This window comes from Gasterosteus aculeatus, chromosome 13 (genome assembly GCF_964276395.1).
Source record: "Gasterosteus aculeatus chromosome 13, fGasAcu3.hap1.1, whole genome shotgun sequence".
Taxonomy (NCBI): domain Eukaryota; kingdom Metazoa; phylum Chordata; class Actinopteri; order Perciformes; family Gasterosteidae; genus Gasterosteus; species Gasterosteus aculeatus.
Window position 1 is genome coordinate 1995020 of NC_135701.1, and position 23860 is coordinate 2018879.

The 23860-nt window shown below is 42.7% G+C and overlaps 1 protein-coding gene across 8 annotated transcripts; it reads right to left on the reverse strand.

The window, feature by feature from the left end:
- Positions 1-631: 631 nt before the first annotated feature.
- On the reverse strand, positions 632-10956 carry lhx2b (LIM homeobox 2b). Of its 8 annotated transcripts, none has more exons than XM_040196358.2 (7): positions 10061-10785; positions 9435-9981; positions 8903-9065; positions 7432-7634; positions 6593-6963; positions 3788-3993; positions 632-1341 (listed from the first exon to the last, which is right to left on the reverse strand). In XM_040196358.2, the coding sequence occupies exons 3-7, from the start codon at positions 9020-9022 to the stop codon at positions 1051-1053; spliced, it is 1191 nt and encodes a 396-aa protein (XP_040052292.1). In that variant the 5' UTR covers positions 9023-9065; positions 9435-9981; positions 10061-10785; the 3' UTR covers positions 632-1050. The 8 variants fall into 8 exon arrangements, with proteins under 8 accessions (XP_040052292.1, XP_077943476.1, XP_040052293.1 ...); XM_078087350.1 differs by having other exon boundaries at positions 6593-6960; positions 10061-10333; XM_040196359.2 differs by lacking the exon at positions 9435-9981 and having other exon boundaries at positions 10061-10956.
- Positions 10957-23860: the final 12904 nt, after the last annotated feature.

The following is a 23860-nucleotide window of genomic DNA, read 5'->3' on the forward strand; positions in this document are numbered from 1 at the left end:
ACTACTCGCCTGAGATTATTATATGTTATGGGCTTTTATTGTGAAAGATAATAACGAAAGGAGTGGATGCACTGCCTTTGTCAAAGTGGAAGAGGGGGATAAAAGTGGCCGCCTTGGTTCGGATTACAGAGTCTGCGTTGCACCTTTAATGACACAACCTGTTCTACACAACCTGATGAGTTCGTGTCTTTATTTGTTTAGCAAAAGCTGAACAAAAAGAAAACTAATTCGGTAAAAACAAAATATGCTGCTAAATTTTGTGTTATAAAGTTTTCATGACAAAAGCAACATAAATTATGTCGTTAAAATATGTTGTGCGCTACAAATGCAAAAAAAAAACGCTTGCGGTGTGTAAATACCTTAAGATTGGCCAAAGTGGAGTCAATAAATTCTCTATTATTCATAATTACCTCTTCAGATTTCACCACTCACCATTTGAAATTTAAGTGGAATGTTTAGCAATAAACTACAGATGTGCAGACACACAAACTAAATGGGGCAAAACAAAGCACACACACACACGCGCACACAAGCACACACTCTCCCAACGTTAACGTCGCTGTCCAATCGGGCTCAACTTGTGAGAGGAGTTCAGAGCGGAAGGACTGTAAGGCACATGGCACTCGGTGGATATTGTAACCTGTGTTTAATCTCACATTTTTCAAAAAAGATTCGTTACAATCCTTCTAACAGTGACTCTTGTACAACAACATAAATACTGTGCTGGAAAAATGAATGAGTTCAAAATTAAGCAGTTTCTTTTTTCCCGCAGCCTCTTTCTGTAAACATTGAAAAATGCAAATCAAGCCTCCTCAGTTCTCAAAAGACAACAACATCAAAATAACGTCAACTGCTCCGACTTTAAGGCCCGGCCGCCTCGCTATGCCGATAGTCTCTCAGGCGCTCGCAGCCAAATGATATCTTTTCTCAATGCGTCCGTTACCTTCTCTTTTCTATTCAAAGGAGGAAACAGTTCTAGATCCAGTAGGGTGGAGCAGAGGTGACGGGGTGAGGCGGGGGGTGGGGGTGGGGAGCGGTGCTCTCCGGCCATCAGAAGAGGCTGGTCAGCGTGGTCTGTGACGGGCTCCGGCACTCGTGGACATCCATGCCCCCCGGCACCGAGGTGAGCACGGAGGTGACGGTGGGCATGGTGGGGTTGGTCAAGTCTGTCAGGGTGGTGGGGGTGCTGGAGGGGCTCATGGAAGCGTTGGAGATCTCGGAGGCCGGGCCCGACGGCGTCCCGCCCTGCAGCGTGGAGCCGTCCGACGCCTTGTCCCCTCCGGTGCTCTCCTGCCGCAGCAGGTTCCTCCTGAATTTGGCCCGAGCATTTTGGAACCAGACCTGAGGGAGCAAAAGAACAAAATCCATCCTGTCAGTGTGATTAATCACTTCTGATTTTGTGCTCGTGTTAGCTTCTTTAAATGAGCATCTAAAAAGCATTTAGCGGCGATGTTAAAGGCTCAGGTTTGTGACTTTTCCATCTATCCGGAGACTTTGTGTTTGATCTGCCGGTGAAACATCTCCACCATTTGTTGAGCTCAGTGCAGTTAGAAGATTCTTCTACAACGGTGCCGCGTGTAAAGAGTAAAGAGGGTGGGCCGGGAACCACAAGGTTGGCAGGTCGAACCCCGGCTGCTCCATGTCCCATGTCGAAGTGTCCCTGAGCAAGACACCCGACCCCTGACTGCTGCCCGGGCGGAATGTAAAAACCAGGGGTTGAAAATGCAGTGTAAAGCCGCCAACCCTTTTCTCAAGCACCATGTTACATGCACTTCCACCCAGGTATTGATCCCAGTCTATCTCCCACACGGTGCACACACAGTACATCACGTGCACATATCAACGATACAAGTGGCACTAATGAATGCGGACTCTTATGGATTAACTTACTATACCTCAAGCGTGTTTCAAGTCATCTATCAGATTTTTGGGGTACTGTGGTAAAATGAATAAGGGGTGGAAACAACGTGTATGCTCTAATAAGACGTAGCTTTATATTTACACTAATGACCGTTTTGATTTCTGCACATTGGTTCATTCAATCATGTCCACGGCATTATGGGTAAAGGGTAAATAAGAGAATTTTCAACCCACACCTGCTGCAGCTACAAAAGCATTACGCAAAAGACTGGGCACTGTCAACTGTCATACACTATGGGAAGAGGAGGAAGTGAGGTTGATGTAGAACACAGAGCTACTGCTTGTGGATCTATATTTACTTAAGCCGGACCATATCCAGACGTACCGGGCCTAAACTTGAACAAACCATGGACCGTAAATATGAAAACTAATATGAGACATTTTTAGATGCAATGAGAAATCATAAACAGTATGAACCAAACCCGACCCCCATTCTCTCCAACCTTTTTCTACTACACCCATGTATACACTGATGACAGGAGCTACCATGCCCATGAGTAACTAGTAGGCTCCGGTGTGTAAATAGTGGGAGCAAGGTTAAGTGTCTTTGGAGAAGCAAAGCCGGGGATCGAACCGCCGATCCTCCGATTCAAAGACCACCCTGTTCTCCGCTGAGCCAAATTTTTTATTTCAAAATAATGGTGTTCTTTCGACAAAAAAATGAATTGTCTCGCTGTGTATGGAAATCAGAGTCCATAAAAAAATTGTTATTCCGAAATGAGCAGACCTTTGAATGCCATCACTGACCAATGAGAATGAAATATTCCACAGAGCGCTGTGGCTCAGAGCGCACAGAGGTGAGCGGGGCCTTGTGTCTGGTTTGAGTCTGTTTGCAGATGCTCACACTGTAATTAATGAAAGAAGAAGAAGAGAAGAAGAACACCAGGGCTCGTCATGAAAAAAAAACACAACAAAGTGTGTATTGGAATAAAAGTACCTATTATTTCATCATTAGATTCCTATTTGCAACGGCCTTGAAATGAATGGTTTCTTCCTTATTTTGCCGACGACCCCCTGAACCCTCTCAAGAGGGCCCTGCACCCCATTTTACCACGAGCAGCCTGCTCCTCATTGTGCCCTGATCATTTTCAGTTTTACACTTAATCTTTGGCCTGTTTTTTTCACATAAAGGAGTATCTGAGATGCGGCGAGTGTTGTCTGAGCCGAGTGCTGGAGCGTGTTAGCGCTGGAATCATGACGGAGCCATGGGAGCGCGGCGCTTCAGCCGGAAAAACACGCATAAAAACTCCAACGCATCAAAGCAAAACGACTGCTTTGTTTTCTGCAAGCGTTAATTAAAGCAGCGGGATGAGCCTTTTTTTTTTTTTTTCTCAGGAAAAATTTGATTCAGAAACCTCTTTGTCCCATTTTTCTTCTTCTCAGTCCCCCAGATAATTTGATGTCTTCTTTTGTGGAAATCAAACGTTCTGCTTCCTGTTTCTTCGCATGTACTACAGAGCTTTTGGATTTTCATCCCTCAATCCTCATCATAACTTCACATCGTCCACTGAAGTAGAATGCAATTTGTTTTGTTTGCAAGACACATTTTACTTTTAGCACGTTTTCTATCGGTGAGAAAATGTTAAAATCTCCTGCTTTTCAAAGCAGCTTTTCAAATGTATTTCTCATTCTGTGATCGAATGAGGACTTGGATGTGGTTTTGCTAGAATGTAAAGCAAGAATTCCTTGTTGTTTGTGTTCATCTCGGCCTTTAAACTTTTCACGGCAAACAGCAGTATCTTGAAATGGCTTCTTTCTCTTCCTTTATTTGACATTTGCATTTGGAAATCAGTAGAATTCCTGCACCCTTGTTGTCATTTGTCCCTCCCTGAGTAGAGGAAAACGGCGCTGTAGCTGTTGTGGTTACCTGCAAGACCCGCTTGGTGAGACCGGTCTTCTGGGCGAGCTGCTTGAGGTCCTTGGCGTCTGGGTTGTGATTGATGGCAAAGTAGGACTTCATGGTCCTCAGCTGGTGGTGCTTGAAGGACGTCCGCATGCGCTTGGTCTTCTGGCTGGAGCTGTACTGTGAGTCCCGGTCCATGGACTCGCCGTCGTTCTCGTTGCAGCTCAGCGCTGCGAGCCAGCAGGAGACAAATGAGAAGAGCCGGTTAGACATTGTCCTCTCTTTCCTGCTGTCATCATCTCATGACCCCAGTAATCATTGACCATTCAATCCGTAAGAGTATAGATGCAGCAATAAATTGGGCGCATAGAAATAATGTTCTGCATTTCAAACTTAGTGAGTACCAAGCGTGTATGAGATCGGTGCATCGCAAATATCTAAAAGAAAAGGTTTAGCAATAACTGTTTCTTCATTTTCTGCTATTATTGTGCGTGTTGTTTTTTACAAATGTAAAAAATGTTGTTATTTCAATCTACATTCCCTTCTTCATTTAAATCTATGAACGCAATGTGATCCAAGGAGACACCGTGACATGACAGCTGTTTTCTTCCAGCTGCAGATCCTCCTCCTCTCCGCACCTCGTCTGTCTGTCCGTCCCTGTCTACATTTCCTTCTATCCTGGGAGGAGGTGCTAGCCTGGCTTCAGCACACACACGCACACACTCTCTCTCTCACACAGACAGACACACACACACACACATGTACGTGTCCCAGTCTGCACGTTTCTTGGCAATATCCAAAGTGTTGCTTCATGCATAACAGTTCGTCGTCAATATCAAAACGCAAACGATGAATATGAAGTGAGTGAAAACCATCAGAATAACACCTCACTTAATTAGCCCATACGCACCAGGCAGAACAAATGCTGCTTTCTGGCCAAAGCATATGTTGCAGCACTCGAACAAAAAGCTGCTTGTTTCCTGCTTGTGTCCTGGTTGTCACACACAACGTCTTGCTCTCGCTCTATGTACCGCGTGAGCGCTGCGGGCTGCTGCAGGTGGCCTAATGCTCTCACCAGAGCGCTCAGGTGACGCGTGGATGTTGTTTCTGGCAGCAAACAGAAGAGGGCGCTCTGCCTCTTCACTCCCCTCATTCTGCTTTGGTGTCATTTACTTTAGTTTCTTTACTAAATACGCATGATAACAAAAAGATACACCGGCTGCTTCAGAGTAAGAACGTGTTCGTTCTTCTTTGTAGCTCCGTGATGTAATATTGTGTTCAGAAGGCCTGTAATTTATTCATAAAAAGTCCAACACCAACCAACTAAATGATTATCAGTATCAGAAAAAAACAAAAGGTGGCAGCATTTAAGAGGCAGCATTACTTTGTGTATTCTAAAGAAGAATCACTTGCTTCGGGTGGGAAACTAAAGGAAAGAAGCTCTGTTGCATTGGAAACCAGTGGGAGTGTAACTATTTCACCTGTTGCAGTTTATTGATGGAAGAACTTTGTTTGCGATTAACTATCTTCTTTTGTGAATAATTAGAAAAATGAATCAAGTCAAAAAAACAAACGTGAGATCCCCAAAGCTTGTTCAGAAACTTCTCATATTGCTGCCTGCTCCAGTGAGTAATTCATCCCGTCACATTGATCTCTGCACACACCCAGTCTGACCCAGTCCCAATGAAAGGCTGCAGTGTGTGTGTGTGTGTGTGTGTGTGTGTGTGTGTTCATGGGGTCTAAGAAGTAGAAGAGGGTGAAAGCAAATCCCAGAACATTAAAACAGGTTTCATAGCAGATTGACCGCTTTCTATCTCACATGACAGTTCGCCTAGAACACTTTTGTTCTGTCTCAGTTCGCCTGCGTGGTTTTGTCCTCCCTGGCCTCACTTGGCCTGCATGCTGTTCTCTTTGTGTATTAGTGGCCATTGCAGGCTTATTCATGCACAATGTTTGGCCTCATCGTGAACATGCCGCTGTTGTTTCTGACAGAAATGTTTAGCTCAATGAATGAAACTATACCGACTATCAGTGGAAGATTCTCGCCCATCACACATCATTATCGGTAAGAACTCACTTCCAATGGGAAGAACTTTAAGAAAAAAGATTAATGCTGCACTCAAAATTTTGCACAATACTAAACCTACACACACACACACACACACACACACACGTATATATATATATATATATTTATATTTGTATTCTCTGAACACTAACACACACACATATAAACACATGTATAATATATATATATATATATATATATATATATATATATATATATATATATATATATGTATCTCTCTCTGGTATATATATATATATATATATATATATACCAGAGAGAGATACATATATGTATATATATTTATATATATTCATTTTGTGTTAATATAAATAAATATATATATAGTGAGAGAGAGATAGATATATAAATCTATATCTATGTAGAATATATAGGGTTAGGGTTATAGTATAGTATATATATAGTTATAGTCGAGGCCCATAACGCGTTTAAAGCTGTGCATGCCGGTAAGTGGTAAAGTTATGATGGAGTCCTTATAAACTCCCTGTATGAATCCTATTTACTAAAGTTCTTAAGTTTGATTATTGGAAGCTGTCGCTCTCAATCAGCTCGTGCTGTTAAATAAAACCAGGGAGCGACGTTTACGATGACAGCGCTGCTTCTTTTTGTCGATTTTTCTCTTCTAAGTTGTCGCCCTTGAATAATTGTTAACGAGGTAAAACCAGCAACGAAACACGACACATTCCTGCACGATATGCATTATTTCTGACCTGCACGGGTCTCGCTGCAGCCCTTCTTACCTGCGTTATAAGCCGCCAGCTCTGCGCCCGGCCCGGGGCTCTTCCTCTTCCTGGGCCGGCCTTTCTGCACCGTCCCCACGCCGTTGAAGTAGGATAGTCCGAGCGTGTTGGCCGGGCCCAGGCCTTTGTGCGGGACCACATCCGCGTGGTTAAAGTGAGTCTGATATTCTCCCTGGATGAGAGTCTCAAAGTGCAGCCGACAGTACACCAGACTGTCCTTCATGCCAAAGTGGTCCCCGGTGGTGAGCATCTTGCTGCACGAGGTGCACGTGAAGCAGTTGAGGTGGTAGACCAGGTCTCGGGCCCGCATCACCATCTCCGAGGCTGAGATCCCCAGGTGGCACCGAGCGCATCTCTGCACCGAAAATCTTCTGCGGACAACACAGACACCTCATGAGGGGCTGGACGCGCGGCTCCCCGACATGTACGCGCACAAAAACAGTCCACGTTAAACGTTAAAGTTGTTCTGACAGTCTGCATCAATTTTTTGCAGAATTGCAAATTTGAGTACAATTTGAATTTGAACCTGACACTGTTAGTTTAACCAATCCCATTTACTTTGTGTTTTCTTTCCGCGTGTCAATGTGTGAGCGGAGCACGTGGATTTCATTGGAACCGTCTGGATAAATATAAATGATACACTATGCTACTAACTACTAGCTGTCAGTTGTGCAAAATATTTTACAAACACGCTTCGAGACAGAGATGATGAAACTTCGTTGAATTTTTCTTACATTAAAGCTGTTTTTATAGACAAATGTAGAATCCTCTTTGTGTTGACGTCGTTTTGCGTTGGCATTATTTGAAAGCACCCCGTGGGGTCATAGGTGCACGCGTACCTGTAGTAGTCCTCCTTGCAGTAGATGCTGCCGTCCTTGCTGAAGCAGGTGAGCTCGGACTCCAGGTTGAGTTTACACTCGCAGCACTTGAGGCAGCGCATGTGCCACTGTTTGTCCACGGCCAGCAGGTAGTAGCGGTCCGAGATCTTCCTCCCACAGCCCGCGCACAGAGCCACGCGCTCGCTGCTCATACACGGCACGGACTGCAGGCCAACAAGGAGAGAGGCGCGAGGACGCGCGGCGTCAGGGACACGATGTGGGAACACATGCACGTGCAACGTTACGTTATGTCCGAACGTGGACATAACGTAGCATACTCAATAAGAATAAGGCCGAGGATCATTTTATTTATCCGTGGGAGGGGGGGCACAGACACCACGAGTGGGAGGATTTAGGATTATTATTTTTTTTTTAAGAAATAACATTAAGTTTAAATTGCAAATTGCATTTTCAACAACAACCTCGATAATACTGGGCACCAAATTTAGTATGATATTAAAATAGAAACTTGTTTGAAGAATACAAACTCCGCTCCGAGAATTAAAATAAACAGCAACGATAAGGCCGCTGTCATATTTCTGATTCGTGACATTTCTTATTATTTCCGAGTCCCAGCGGCAGATTAATAGAAAACAAAAAGACCTTTTAACATCCAACAAAATGTACACATTGTGTAATATGAGTTAATGATACGTATCAGTGACATATATGGGGAGTTGTTTCCTGGAAACAATATATGTCTATTACAGGTGCTATAACTAAGACAGCGTTATGATTTTGCAAAATAGATACAATCAAGTTCATGCACGCGCGCACCGTCCACAAATAATTACCAACAGAAGATGTAAACAGAATACAAAATGATTTCTCCATCCTATCTTTTCTTATTGTGGTTTCCTTGCTGCTCATTCTAGAATTACTTTAGTATTAATACATAATTAAATTGTTACAAATGTTTCCTAAATAAAAAATAAAACAAAATATTTAGCAAAAGGTACTTTTTGGTTATTTTTCTTTAGGTTTTAATTTTTTACTTATCAATCAGTGAGAAGGCTCTGTTGAAATACTTATTTTTGCTTTTGCTCTGAATAAGCGCTGTGTTCTTCGTGTTCGTGAAGGCACAATTAAATAAGCGAATTCTTATGTATAAAAGATACATTTCTCTCTCTGTGTGAAAAAAAGCCAGGGCCTTTTCGACTGTGGGTCTATTTGGAGCTTCTGTGGTACCAGTGCAAGTTTAGAGTACACACTGGCAGGGAAGTAATCACAATAGCCTCGTGGAGCAAGTTTGAGATGCAGAAACGTGCTGGGGCTTTTGTTGGCTGCTTTTTCGGCGTCAATGTGAAGTACAAAGCGTTCAGAAGTGAATCACGGTGCTTGGAGCTGTAAGAGTGCAGCCACTGTCACACGCGTGCGAGCTGCCATGCTGCCTGCGCTAACGAGCCCGGGAGGGCCAGATGGAGGGTCCTACCGTCTCCGTTTCCCCCATATCGATGCTCGAGCTGATGGCTGCTGACTCGCTCTTTCCTCTCCGGTCCATTTCCTCCACCACGCCGTGCACGTCGCCTCCAGGGAGGCCATGGAAAAGCATCGTTGCCGCAGAGGAGAGGATATTATAACTGTTCTCTTCGGATCTGCAACCCAAGATGTCCATCAGAGGCAACAATGTGCGCAAATACGCCACTCAAAATTCTTGTTTAAAAAAAAAAAAAGGTTTTCCTTTCTTGCCGTGACAAGTGCAAATCCAGACTAGGGAGGAAAAAATCTGAGGAAAAAATTGGACACGTGTTCTCCACACTACGTCTCATCTGCCAATGGAAACCGTCATCTGAATCTCTGCAGCTCCCAATATTAACACGCTGATTAATTTAGAAATAAGCGCGGATATTTCGTTTCTCTGATTGATTCTGGAATCAGAATTCTCTCAGGTACGATGTTACTTCTTTCTCACCGCCAATTGCTCTTTGAATATTGTCCTTTCTATTTACGATGAATAAACATACCAACTATGGAAGCCGCGCTGCATGGATTCCCCGATGCTTCCTTCTCTCCGGGAGTAATGTTTCAGGGTTTTGTCAGTCTGCAGGGCACTGGCCAAATGTCTTCCTTTTTACTGCTGAATAAGACGCATCTCAGTGCGACTGGCACTGCCTAACGCATCACACAGTCAGAAAGAACCAAAAAGATATGTCCCCAAAAAGCTGTCAGCGTTCCTCCCTCCTCGCGGCTCAGCGGTCCAAGTTGATGCTGCAGCAGCGGAGTTATGACGCTGAAACGACTTTTATTTTGCAGGGGGAAAAAAAAATGAAAACACAGCGCTTTGCTTTATAGAATCCGACCGGGCGTCATGGAGAAGCGCTTTTCCTGCACAGTAGTCTGTTTGGTGAATGTTTAGTCGTTGGCCAGGAAGCCTGCATACATGTGCGTAACAGCAGAAGAGGCGGAGTTGGCTTTACGTTGACTGATGATAGGCGAGTATTTGCTGGCCCCCCACGCGCGTTCCTCCTTCTCAAGTCCCGGTTGGACTCTCTGCTCCTTATCAACGGGGCCCTGTTGCGTCACCACGTACCATTTATGTTCATTGGCTACTGCGCCGCCACAAAACTGTTCGGAGAGACTTTTTACAAACCTTTCTGGAAAAGTTGTTGCGCCTCTGCCTCCATAACGCACCGATCACCGGCCGACCTCGTGTGTGCCACGGCCACTTTTAAAGGAAGGGACGAAGTGTCCGGGCAGCACAGCGAGTCAGTCCTCGGAGCCGTTGGAGCTGTTGGAGCCGTTGGAGCTGTCGGGCTGCTCCGCTGGGACCTTGACTCATGTGACGCACAGGCAGGGTTCCACACAGCCGCGCGCTGTTGCTGCCCACAGACCCTCCATGGCACCAAGGGGCTCTGCCCCGACCCTGCAGCGGCACGCAGTCTCTCAAATCAGCCACCGAAAGAAAAGACACAGCGTTTCACTTTTAAATCCCCTTTAAATAGTTTTAAGTTTATTTGTTTGAAAGCGTTCAACAACAGCCGCCTCAAAAGACAGCAAGTTAAGATCTCCCCCCTGAGTCGTTATTGTTCATTTAGCCACAACTTTAATTAACCCCTGCCATTTCACATTGACCTATATTCAATATCGACATGAGTCAAGGTAAATTGTGCTACTTTGAAGTCAAAATTCATGAAAATATTTATTTGATGTATTTTTAAAGGGTCGAGAGGCGAGGCCCTTCATCCGTGTTTAGTAGCCGCGCTCAGTGGCATTTAAATCCCACCGAGGAACGACGTGGATCAGACCGTTGTATTATCATCAGTGGGATTGTTCAACTCGGTGTTAATGCGCTCGGATCCCTTTTGGCTCCAGCTGGTGTCTTCTCCATCACGCATCCTGTTTTTATCCTTCTCCCGAGCCGCACTCTTGTCATCCGGTGTCACCCAAAGCCCAGCGGCTTCGGCCCTGTCCGCCCGGCACGCAGCAGCAGCAGCAGCGCGGGGCTGCTCAACTGATCCCGGATCCGCTCATTCTAATTAGCTCTGTGCTCTTAATTGGGAGGAGAACGCGGACTTCGTCATCGCAGAGAGAGAGAGAGAGAGAGAGAGAGAGAGAGAGAGAGGGGGGGGGGGGGGGGGGGCGTGTGGACCGGAGGAGGTTTCATCTCGCACAAAAGACGTTATCACACCTTTTTGTGCTTTTGTTGTAGAAAAACTGTGGTCCAGTCAAATAGTTTTTTTTTTTACATTATTCCAAACGAAATTCGTCCAGAAATGTTTACCTGTAATGTGTCTGCTTCTGATTCAATATACGGATGTTTCTTTGCTTTCTTTTTTTTTGAGATTTTTATAATTATTTTTCTTTTCCTCGTTTCCTCCGAAAATACCTGTCGCCCCCCCCGCCCATAAAGGCTAGCGTTTAGGCTATTGTGAAGTTTTATAGCACAAATATAATGTTAATCTCCTAAATCCTTATGCAAATCAGCTCCTCTGTAATACCCTTAATTGAATACATGCATATTTATCATGTGCGTTTTCTGCTATAAGGCGGGTTTATACATTAAACATAGTGGCAGCGGGCATGTCTGCGGGCGTGTATGAAATATGATATTAGGAGTGTAAGATTAAGGAAAAAATATGTGAGTTTGTATGTATTTGTTTTAGGAGCCCAAACGGGCTTGTTCCTCTGGTTTGATTCAAGTCGATTCTCAGAAGAAAAAGCCAAAGAACAAGAAATTGAATTTACAGGAGGATCTGTGTGAAAATGTGGGTCGAGATCTAGTCTATATGTTGGAATCATTTCACAGCATTCAGAGCAGTGAAGGAGAAACTCACCGTACAATAATTAATAACAGTAAAAAGCGTGTAAAGGCAGAGCTGCGCTGGTTAAAATAGTACAAGATTTATGATACATTTGTATGTCAAGGTAAAACTGAATTAATTACAATTCAGCATCTCTCTCTCTCTCTCTCTCTCTCTCCCTCCCTCTCTCTCTCTTCATAGGGGCCGTACATCTTCAGTGTGGCAGGATAAAAAGATGCCTGACAGAGAATCACCAGGAGCAACAGTCATCATTTATCCTTCATGGATCCAAAACTCCCATCACTTGTTTCCACTCATTGTGACATACAGTAACTTAATAAAAAGGGCAACCGCATTGAGATGTTCAACCCAAAACAACGGAGTATTTCCCTACGAATTGTTCACAGTAGTCTGCTGTGCTTCAAAGATTTCACACTGAAATAAAAGATTGAGGATTCATTCACTGCATGAGGCCAGATTATTGTAAAACAAATATTAATGATGAAGGACTGTACGAGATCATCCTAAGGCAAATTATTCAGAACATTTTTTATTTCCATTAAAACTGTTGATTGAGGTTTGGTAGAAACAATTCAATATAAGAAGACAACATTTTTCAATGGCAAATATACATTTATTTTTGTTATTTTTATTATTTGACAGGAGATTTATGAATTACTGCCTGAAACAGACAAGATGTAAAATCACCCTTATTTTTAAAGTCTTTTTTTTCCTTTTTGTGTGTTTAAAATGTGCAGTCCATCTGTGGAGGTCTTAATGCTTTTTCTATTTTCCTCGATAGGAGCTCCAACAATAATATGAAATTACACAAAGTTCTGAGTTCAAATCATGTGGCCATTATTGAAAAATACGTAAGTTTGTAGAATCCAACAAAACATTCCTCCCATCATGCTCCAAAGAGTCCTAACTGTATATTAACTCTGATAAAGCCCTGCAAATATGAGACCGAGGGAGGTAAAGGCAGTACAACTCTCACATTCATATTTAACACAAGTATCAAAATATGACGAGATATTTGTATGGAGCTATTGGAGATTGTTGGGAAGCAACAACCACAACACGCTTAGAATGCACTAATCCTAATAACTAACTACACTAAGGGAGGCTCACTCTTTGTTGAAAGCATATGCCGTTGTTGGTGTTTGTGTGTGTGTGTGTGTGTGTGTGTTAGGGGCTGTTGCTGCATGTCGACGACGAAAATGCTGATGCAGCTCTCCTGATTAATCCCGTCCCATAATGATTTCCAAATGGGGCAGCCATCAATAAGACAAATCTGCATTTCTCGGAAAAACATCACCCTCGTCAGACTCCTGGCATCTTTTTGATCTCTCCTCGTTTTTAATTGTATTCTGCATAAAGGTAGAGGGGAGGCGTTGGGTGCGTGGCATTAATGGGATGCTGCTGTGGAAGTGGGGAGTGGGGTTACGCGCTCTCTGAGGAGAGCTCGCCTGTAATTAAGAAAGGGAACAAAGCAGAAGAGACTAAAAACACATGAAAGGGAGGAAGCGGATCACCTAATCACTGTACGTGCAGCATCCACGCCGTCGCCAGTGTCCAAACACACACACACACACACACAGACACACACACAATGTTTAATGAGAAGAAGAATCACATACGAGTATAAACACACAGCACACCTGAGCCTCTCAGATGTGAGTCTCATCCACATAGCATGTTTACTTATGGGAGTACACTGTGTTCTGTAAATCACATAATGCAACCATTCCCTTCATTCTCATCAACAGTAATGACGTTTTAAACTGGCTTTGCCAGAGGTTCACAACCTGAGGTTCGGGACCCATTCGAGGGCAACAGGGCCGGTCTATTGATCAATTAATAAATTAATGAATTGTTCATCGCAGGCTTTCCAACACATCCCAGTCTTGTTAGGAAGAGGAACTTGAGTTCTGAAAAGAAACGTTTGATCAAATAAAACTGTGAATCTCCCTGATGTCAATAACAGCCCTTTTGTTAGTTCTGTCAGACAATCCAATACATTTAATAAATAATGAAAATGCCTGAGAAGTTTTATAATCCTATAAAACAAAACGTATCCATTATACATGTTGCAAACCTCTCCCGTTACCATTCATGCATATAAGATACACGGCAATTCCCCTTTATTCCGACGCCGAAAATGTGGTGCAAAGTTCCTGAACATTACGAGCAGGTTTGGTTCCTATGGACGTCCACGCTACTTGATTGAGTTCGGACAGGTTTGAGGTGGCAGTGCTGTCATCAGATTCTAGCTCACAATGGCAATAAGGAGGCCGTAAGAAGGAAATAAGGAAGGAAATAAGGAATCTCAGAAGTAACGGAACAAATATACTCAACCTCCATTAAGTGATGGCAGAAGATGTCCCCCTGTCACATTGTCTGATTGACAGGTGTTCTGCAGGCACTTCCTGCAGAACACCTCTGTGGATAAACACCAACGACTAAAATGATCCAAAAATACACAGAGAGTTATGTGGAGGACGACCCCACAAACTACCACATATGACCCGGGACGAAATTACAGGTAGTCACAGCAATGGCCGGAGCCTTGAGCGTGGGAGCCAAGTTGCAACCCCCACTTTAGCACAACATAGTCCAGGAGGCTCACTGACAGAGTGTTGGCAAATGACAGAAGAGGGAAGGTGTTCCACATGGAGCAGGTAGAGAGAGCTGGAAATGATACAGACAAGACCAGAGGTACGAAACTTTAGGGGTAGTTCTTGAACCAATTGCATAGAGCTTTTTGAAAAGGATGCCCTCTCATCCTTATGTTATCAGTCCAGTCTTCTAAAAAAATGACTTTCCCTTATAAATGAACACTGTCTGAAGGAAACATATTTCCTCCCACATTACACGGTAAACGTTATAATTGAAACCAAACAGGAACACCACGGAGGCAGTTTTTGAGAGTTAGCAAAAGACATAATTGTTCGGCTACCAAACTGAAACCAAATAGAAACACAAAATGCCTCTTTATTGATTTTATTCAACCATTGCTACCAGAATGGGTTTAGTGTATGATCTAGAATGATAGAAGGACGGTCAAAAATCTTATCTCACAAAGATAAATTCTCATTTTTTAAATGTTGCTTTACGAGGCATGTTGCCTAAATAACAAAGGAACAAAATGAAAGATCTGTCAAAGTTTTATTTATTGATCTACTGTCAAAATCCAACTTAGTATTAACAGGGCACAGGGATTACCAAGGACCGTAAATGTGGTTCTCCATGTTAAAACGGTTGCAGACCCCTGAGCTAGAAGGGTACAAAGGACATCATGTTCACATGGCTGACTTGAGCTTTAGGGGACAATGTGGGGTAAAAGACCGTGAAAAAACGTTGACTTCCCAGTGTGCTTAGGTGTGGAACCAAAATGTATATTCTTAGAATAAGTGTCAGTCATAGAGACAGATCTGAGAGGAACAGCTAGAAAACCTGAATTCAAATTCGTCTGAATTGTAATTCTAATAATTGTATTTTGGAGCGAGCCAGTAAACATTTGGACATTTTTTGTTTAAAAATGGCTCACGAAAAAAGGTTTTAGTATGTAAAGTGGTTTAATACAGAAGTTTACTGAAGGTGGAAGGTACGGAATTTGTGATTGGTAGCCTGTAAAATATATAATATCACTGGATAATATTGTGGAAAATAATTATTTTACTAAATTAAAAATGAAAAGTCCGTAAATCCGACTAATGTTTAATGTATATTATTCGTTGGTTGTTACTGATGTATTAACATCAACATCAAAAAATCAACTACTTTTGGGTGTATTCAACTACAATAATATAATATTTACCTGGCAGTATTTTTAACACATATTAGTTCTCTACATAATAGTTTTTTTGCTAAAATCAAGCCGAGATGAGATAATCAGGTGTTGAATCATGAACAAAATGAGACAAATTTTATGTTTTGGGAGTGGAAATATTTTTTTTGTTTGTTTTGTCAAAGGCTTTGTGAAGTAGAAACACTACTGATCTGCTTTGGATCAATAATTACTATTAGTTTTAGGAAATTTGATGACATACACTTTCAAAGTTTATGTTACTGAATGATTATTGAAAAAAAAATAACACAATATGAATAAATAGAAAAAGAAGATAATATGATCAATTCATTACTGTTATTTTCATTTGACGAAAGGCACACAGATAACAAGGACCTTGACTCAAATCATAGTCACAGTCATACAAAATACATACAATACAAAACTATGAGGAGGCAGATTAACGTTAGACAGTGTATAATGAACGCTATTGGCCTGTATGTCTAATAGCCCAGCTCTAAGTCATCTCTCGGGGGGCGCGTGGGGGGTGCTTTATGTCTTGTAAAGCTTCCCATAAAATCCTGGGCAGCAGCATGAGATACTGTAGTATTATACTTAGATAATAAACATCTAATCCATTCTGTTCGTACATTCAAAGAGGACGACTGTCAAAATTTGGAATTCTTTCACAGAATCTTTTTGATCAACTAATCTAATAACTAGGTTTCATCCTGGATGGAGATAATCGATAATTAGCATTGTCCGCTTGTCTAATTTCCCATGGCAGAGTTTGAGGGGTTTTCTCCTGGTTTTGTGCCGCGCCGTGCTCCTAGTCCAGCTCCTGTCAATCAGCCCCAGACTGCAAAGATTACAAAAGAAGCTCATTCTGCCACAGGAGCCCCTCTTTGGAGAGCAATTCTAAAACTTACATGCCTCTTATTTGTTGGGTCAAAGGTTAAATTGCTGACCCTCCCCTCCATTCCTCCCTCTTGCTCTCCCCACCGCGGCCAAGCTGTACTCGGAGTCTTATATTTACATGGATTAGAGTCCTTTCACGCCGAAGAAAAGAGCTGGTTCACAGTCAAAGCCCGAGGAGCAGTCCATGCTGCCCGAGTGGCCACATTATTCACTGGCAGACAATGACCATATTGTAGTTATGTGGAAGAGGAGGGGGCAGGAGGAAAGAGAAATCCCCCCCTTTGCCATGGCAAAGTCCTACACTTGTGCCACGGAGAGGGGAGGGCCGAGCCCCATCCGCTTTTTCAAGCAGAGCAAACAAAGCCTGCCCACTGTGAACAAGATGAAGATGTCAAAAGCTTTTAGGCAGGGGGGTGAGACGGGGTTTAGGGGATAAACCAACAAAACAAGTGAAAAGGTCTTTTCTCAAATGGATAAATCCTTCTAAGTCTACATTTCCACATCAGATTTACTCTCTTAAGCACCCCTCCTTTCCCCCAAAAAATCTTTCCAAATCAAACCATATACAAAAAGGAAGTTTGCTTTATTAATTAACACAGCCCCTGCCTATATTGGTGTATTTTGCATTTTATTAAAAACATCCATGAGAACACATTTGAACATTTTTTTTTACCTTTTGTGATGGTCAACTCACTAAATGATCTATTTTATAAGAAGCATCTGACAAGACAGGACTACAGGATCAAGCTTCACAAATACCACCGATGCAACACAAGCAAATACAATCAGAGTACGGAGGACGTACAGATTTTTGTACCTATGCGGCAGTGTGATGTCAAAGGGGACAGAAGCCCAAGGCACTGTGGAGTGAATGACATAAAGAGCCCTGGTATACAGCCACGGCCAATTCACATGCAAATAGCCCGCCTTGCACTGACTCTGATTAACTCCCCGTGAGTTCATAGTTTCCATGTTAACAAAGATTTAGTTGCCTTTGAGAGAAGCGGTACATTAAGCAGGGAGGGACAGAGGGAGAGAGGCCTTGTGGCGAATCTTACAGTAAAGCCCCCTCAGGACATAATGCAACCTCCGTCTTGTGGGCCTAATCCACCTCGCAGATGCAGGACAGAGCCGCTGGTACGAGGAATGAGGACAGGGGACAAAAGAAAACAGCCCTCTTGTTTCCCATTCTGTCGCAACAGCAAAAGTCCTCCCAAGCCCCATGACTGAACCGGGTGAATGACTTGAGATTGAGCCAGTCAAGAGCTGTGGGCCCGGTGGGCCTTATGAATGACAATGGGTCATGCATATACTGCCTGCGTCTGCTTCTCAACCATCGCCATACAGCAGTCTCACTGATTGCACTTTGACTCAAAATTCAGCCTCATCAAATGATCTTGTGAAACCATCACAATGTCTTTCTATTAGATTGAGTTTCCATAAGCAATCAGAGAAACACTACTTACATTATTACATTACAGGTCATTTAGCTGACGCTTTTATCCAAAGCGACTTACATTACATTTTTAACCCATGGCTTTTTTTTACATTTTTGCCCAGGGAGCAATTAGGGGTTAGGTGTCTTGCTCACGGACACTTGGGGACATGCGACATGGGGCAGCCGGGACTCGAACCCAACAACCTTGTGGTTCCCAGCGTACGTATGAACATATAAAGAAAAGAAGAATCGGAAAGCTGTAAATATTGTAAATAACAACATTCAATAATAAATCAACTAGACTTTTTAAGTTTACCGTGGCCCACTCTCTACGGATACATGCTCTTTACACCACCGTTACTATTGCTATACTATTCTAAAACCTTCTACCAGAAAGCCTCTTGGCTAGCCAACTACTGCTAAATTAAGTAGCATATCCACCTTGGTTGGTAAAAGGTACAACAGCCGCTTAGTAACAGCTGGTGCAATTGGACAACCTAAAAACTAAAACAATATGTTGCTGCCGTCGTCATTTTGGTTGGGAAGTAAATCAAACAACCTCCTGGAGTGTTGTCATGTTTTGTCTGTGTGTTTATACTGTTACCAAATTGGAGGTTGGGCATTCCAGTGGTGTCCGGCGGCCACAGTGTTATCTGCCATGCTTTTTAAACCTGAGTGTACACACAACGCAAGCAGTAAATTGTATTCAGGTTTTGGAGGTGGGTCCGCGTGAAAAGTAGGTGTCTCCAACAAAGTGCCGTGTCGACTGAGAGGCATTCTATAGCATGTTTTGTAATGTTAAGGATGCATACAAGGTGTGTAAGTTGAGTTAAGAGTTTTTTGTGCAGCTTTGATTCATATGTGCTGGTTGATGGGCCATCCTTAGCCTCAGCAGCAGCACCTCGCATGGTACTGCTCTGCTGGTGTGAAACCAGGAGAATAGCCTTTGTCAAGGTGTACTCGCTTCAATTCTCACTCATCTCCCTTGGCATAGGGGTGTTAAATTATATGCTCCAGAGGACTCCACATTCTTATTTTTACAAGACCCTGGTTATTAGGCAAACAGGCCCTGCACATGTCCCCCGCTATGACAGTTTTCGCAGTCAAGGATTTCAACCTTTATTTCCATCCAAGTATCGCCTGCACACCCCATGTGACTGACAAACACACACACACACACACACACACACACACACACACACACTCACACGCACACCAATGTACAACTCCTACCACCCCTCTCCAATTTCTGCTCCCTCTCCCTCTAACTAGGCGAGAGCCTCTCAGTCTGTAGAGGGTGTGATCGCAGTATAGTTGCTCTGGGTATAAGACTACAGGCAGAATGGCTGCAGATAAGAGCCTCCCAATCTACTCTGTGGATTGACAGCTCAGCCCCCTCACCTCCTATTTGCAGCTTTATTTATAACTCCTCTTTGCATATTTTATACGGTGAAAAAACACTGTCTGATGACCATTTGTTCCTGAAGAGGAGACAAATTACAAATGTGAGCTTCGCCTTTGTACTTTGAAAATGCCGTTTTCATAACCAAAAATGAGCCTGATGAAAAGACCAAGGAACATCAAAGCGGTTCGCCCTCCGACAGAAAGGTTAAAAGTTCAGCATAAACACGGATTTGCTCGCATTCTTCCCCGCCCGATTCTCATTAGTCACTCATTTTAATCAGATGCACTATCAATTAGTCTGACTTTTCTGTGTGTTTGATGCTTAAAAGTTGGATCTCAAGGACGCAGAACTTTCAGCGTGCTCAGATGGGAGGCCGGGTCGACTCATCCAGTGCTGCACTCATGGCTGTGTTTTTTTATTGGCACACAGAGGAAGTGGTTAATTCTGAGTCAGCCAGTCTAAGCCATGTTTAGTGTGCTCATGAGATTGATATCCTGATGGTTGCCTGTACACATATCTCAGAAACAGGAATATGGCGTGGTAACTTACAGTTGACTACTCTTCGTCGGAGTGCCAACAGCTGAGATATCCACACAAGGTAAAGCTGATATCGTCAGTTGATTAATCAGGGCTTGATTGGTATCCGAACAGAAGAGTTCAGACTAACCAAAGTGCTGACAATTCAATTGCCACCCAGTCTATCCCGTTTGCCTCAGTAATACTGATAAAAAGAAGAGAATGAGGCAAAACATTCTCACCCCTGACTCTGTCTGAAAGACCTGTTGTTAATGCAAATCTAAACAAAACTACGTGGTTGGATTAAGGAAAAGGTCATGGTTTGTGTTAGAATGGGAATATTTGTAATTTAAGTATGTTACAAAACATAACTCATGCAAGGAAGTGGTCTGAAATAAATCAACAGTGACTTTTTGTTTCACTTAGGTTAAGAATTTGTTTGTTTTACGTCTCCATCCTCCCAATGGTCCTCTCTAAAGAGACATGTACACTCTTAATACTTTGTCTCCTCACTTCTTCTCTACCCCTGAATAATCAATCTGAGAATACTATCCAGAGCCATTGGTAGATACCAATCGTCAGGATTCAAAGTGGCTTTGACAAAAATGCAGTGAAGTATTGGATTGTTCTGTCACAGATTGGTCAGGGTGGAACCTTTCAATTTGAGCACAAACAATACACGGATGGAAGCAGAATAAGTCTTCAACTAAGTGTGGAAAAGGGATCCGCCGGTGAAAGGTACCTGAACAGTGTCGAAGGAGTTAACGCTCAACTGTGGTTAATCTCCTTTGGGGGGACTTTGGGGCAATATCCAGTTAGACTGGAATGTGAATGTGTGTGATTCTGACCAGGAACTGGCACAACTGTCTCTCACTCCTCCTGCAGAGAGCCTATGGTTGCTCCTCTCAGCAGTGTTATTTCTCCCCAGCACCCTATTAAAACTGCTCTCAACACATGGGACTGGCTTCGACCATGGTAGACAAGCAACTCCCTAGAGCCTAACCACTGTCGCTTGAATCCAAGCCACACAAGACCTCAGAGTACACAAGCATTACACTGAAGAATTAACTGTGCTCTCTTCAGATGTCGGAAAGCCAAAGATTCAAACTTTGTTAAAAAGGAAACTCAGACAACAGCATATGATACCTTCCTCACACACTGACATGGTTGTATATACTGCAAGTATTCTAACCCGTTAACAGCCTCCAAAGTACACTCTTTGATTTTAGTATTGCATAAGCAAATCTCCACAAAACATGTGCACACAATACAGTAAATGTCAAATTAAACCCATACTTTTGAAATGTACTTTGCTGCTAACATGCTATACAAAACTGGCAAATAGCAGTAAAAAGAAGGTTATTTCTTCTCTGAATACCACCATGGCTGACCGTCCTGAATTACTGTGAATACTGAATTACAGAAAACTGCTGTTTCATGTACTGTTATTTCAGGCTGTTTAAATTATAAAATGCGTTCCTTTCTCTAAGCACATTGATTGCTAGTCGAAGCACCATAGCATTTGAACGAATGGTAATTTACCAAACAAGTAGCATTCTTCTCTGCCAGTTGAGTCATGGTCGCTGACACTTTTCCAGCTAATACTGATATTCTTTTTATTATTACAAGAAAGTAAAATTAAAAACATAAAATCCTTTCCTCTACAACATTATTATTTTACTCAGTAAAAAGCCTGTATATAGACAATATAGTATGTTGACGTGGACATTATGATGACGATAAATTTAGTATTTTGGCCATCCCCATTTTTTAGAGGCTGGTTAAGAGAGTGAAGCGCTTAGCGCAAACAAATGCTCAATAAGACATTTTCAAACTGCCCAAAATGTACTTTTATGAAATAAAAACAAAGGGTGACAATATAACCCAGTTTTAACAACCCAAATAGTAAATAGCCCCAAATAGCCCCAAATAGTACCAACTACTACATCTGTTTTGGTGTACATGGGACTATAACTTGTTTCTAGTCTAACCCTAACCCTAAATGACTTTCAACTAGAGATTCACATCCTAAACTGATGACTTCTGTAGATCGAGATGCCCCCTGATGGACATTAGAAAGAATGCAGGTTGAAGACACTTCGACATTGGCTTGACGTTGCACATTCTGAGGTTGCTACCAGGTCAAAGCTGACCTTGAACGCTACATTAGAATGCTACATGAAGGAATTCTTAATCAAGCTAGTTTTAACATTTTCATCTTTCCAGAAAAATCTTCATAACACCACGAGGGGCCGAAATCAAGTACTCTACAGAAATGTTGGTCATTCTAAAATGGCTCTGCATCGAAAATGTGGCGTTTTACATGGTGGTTAAGAGGGTTACTCCCAGTGGGTTCCTCTCAGTAAACTTCAGGGGGTGTGTCTCCATTTCCGTTGTGAATTATGCAAACTGAAGCACATGGTAGCAATTTACGGAAACCTACTCTTTGTGTGGAAGGCAGAGTTTGCCCTGTAATGGCCTTTTTATGTTAGAATATCAACAGTAAAGCTGAATGTTGAAATCTTTTAAAACTCTGATACGAAGGCTACAGGTTCATCACATGGAGTCAGAGGAGAGACATTGTGTTTGCTTCTTATTTGAGCCTTTGTACAGGCCTGAGAATACCGGACCACTGGACCACAATTTCCTGTCCATACGTTTGCTTTGGTAAATGCTGGTTTAACTATTTGGTAAAGGCACTTAGCACTGCCAGGGTTAGAGTTACAATTTAAATGAGGCCACCCAGGTAACACATTCATGCAAATCATCTAACCCTACATATTTATATAAATTGTGTGATTTAACAGATAAAACCAACAGCTGACATCAATATAAAACTCCCAAGTCTTGTTTTTATGCCGTCTACTCTACGAGGCCATGAATCCCCAGGGTTTGTTCCCCCCTTGTACAAGCACGTGGAGTGTTATGTAGAGCGATGTGTAGCACAGAAAGCATTCCCCTGTAGTTTACGGTGGGCTTGGCTGAGTATAACAGATGTCTGCAGCACTGCTCTGCTCCGGGTTGAGGGCTCCATTTCAAAGGCCTGTTTACTGGCAAGTCTTAATAGGAAGTGATCCTAAAGTGTTCCTTTAAACATGTCGGAGGCTAATGGTTTAATTTGCTCTGGGTATTGCTCTGTCTAATGAGATTTAGCATTGGCTCCCAACTGCACCACTCCAACATCATCTTTGGGAAAGAGAGACATCATTTCCTCTGTTCATTTATAATGCTGTATGTCTTATAATTTCTAATTTGCTTCTTTTAACAACATATTTTTTTTAATTGAGTGTGTGCTGTGTGACTAATATGCTGCCGTAGTATGTATTGATGATTACAGTTGTTGCTTTTTAGATCTGCTTTTCTCGTCTTCCTTATTTATAGCCTGAAATGAGTTTGATCTACTCAAGATACAGAGTTAACAAGACAATGCATTTCATTTGTATAGCGAATTCCAACAAGGCAATTCAATATGCTTCACATAAAACCATTAAAACCATCAAAACAAAAGACAAAATAAAATTTAAGACAATTTAAAAACAATTAACTTTATAGTATGCTCTGGGGCGTTGCTATTTATTTGCTAATTTTGCCGTTCATTAGCGTGAGCACTTTTGGGTGTGTGTGCATGTGTGTTGCTACATGCACACGTGTGCACACTACAGCAGAGCTCGGACTGAACAGTGATGGATCGAGTCCCACAGGCCCCCGATGTGTTCATTTCCAGGGTCCAGCCAGTGGTGTAGGTCATCCGAGGGATCAAAGGCTACGACTGGATCACAGCAGCATCCCTCCCTTTGGTCCTGGGACTTACAGCCCCCACCCCTCCCCGCCCGCCCGGCCTTCTCTGGATTAAGACGGATAGAAAGTTATGTTCTCCAGCTTGACAGCTTTTTCATTTACCTCCCTCTGATGGAATATCCCCGCTTGTACTCTTTGCCAAAGGCAAGATATTTCTATGTCCTTTCAAGACTGATCTGCTGCTCGTGATATCATGATTTCACATCGAATTCTCCTGAAAGACTGAATAATATCTGGTCGCTGTGTACCTGGACCGTGTCGTGATATATTTTACTCCTTACTGT

Excerpts from the sequence above, each read along its gene's own strand:
- lhx2b (XM_040196356.2), bottom strand. The coding sequence starts at position 9,085 with ATGGACATCTTGGGTTGCAGATCCGAAGAGAACAGTTATAATATCCTC. Across the intron at positions 7,635-8,902 it reads ATATGGGGGAAACGGAGACG|TCCGTGCCGTGTATGAGCAG; the intron begins GTAGGACCCTCC and ends GTTGGCCTGCAG. Across the intron at positions 1,342-3,787 it reads TCACCAAGCGGGTCTTGCAG|GTCTGGTTCCAAAATGCTCG; the intron begins GTAACCACAACA and ends TTGCTCCCTCAG.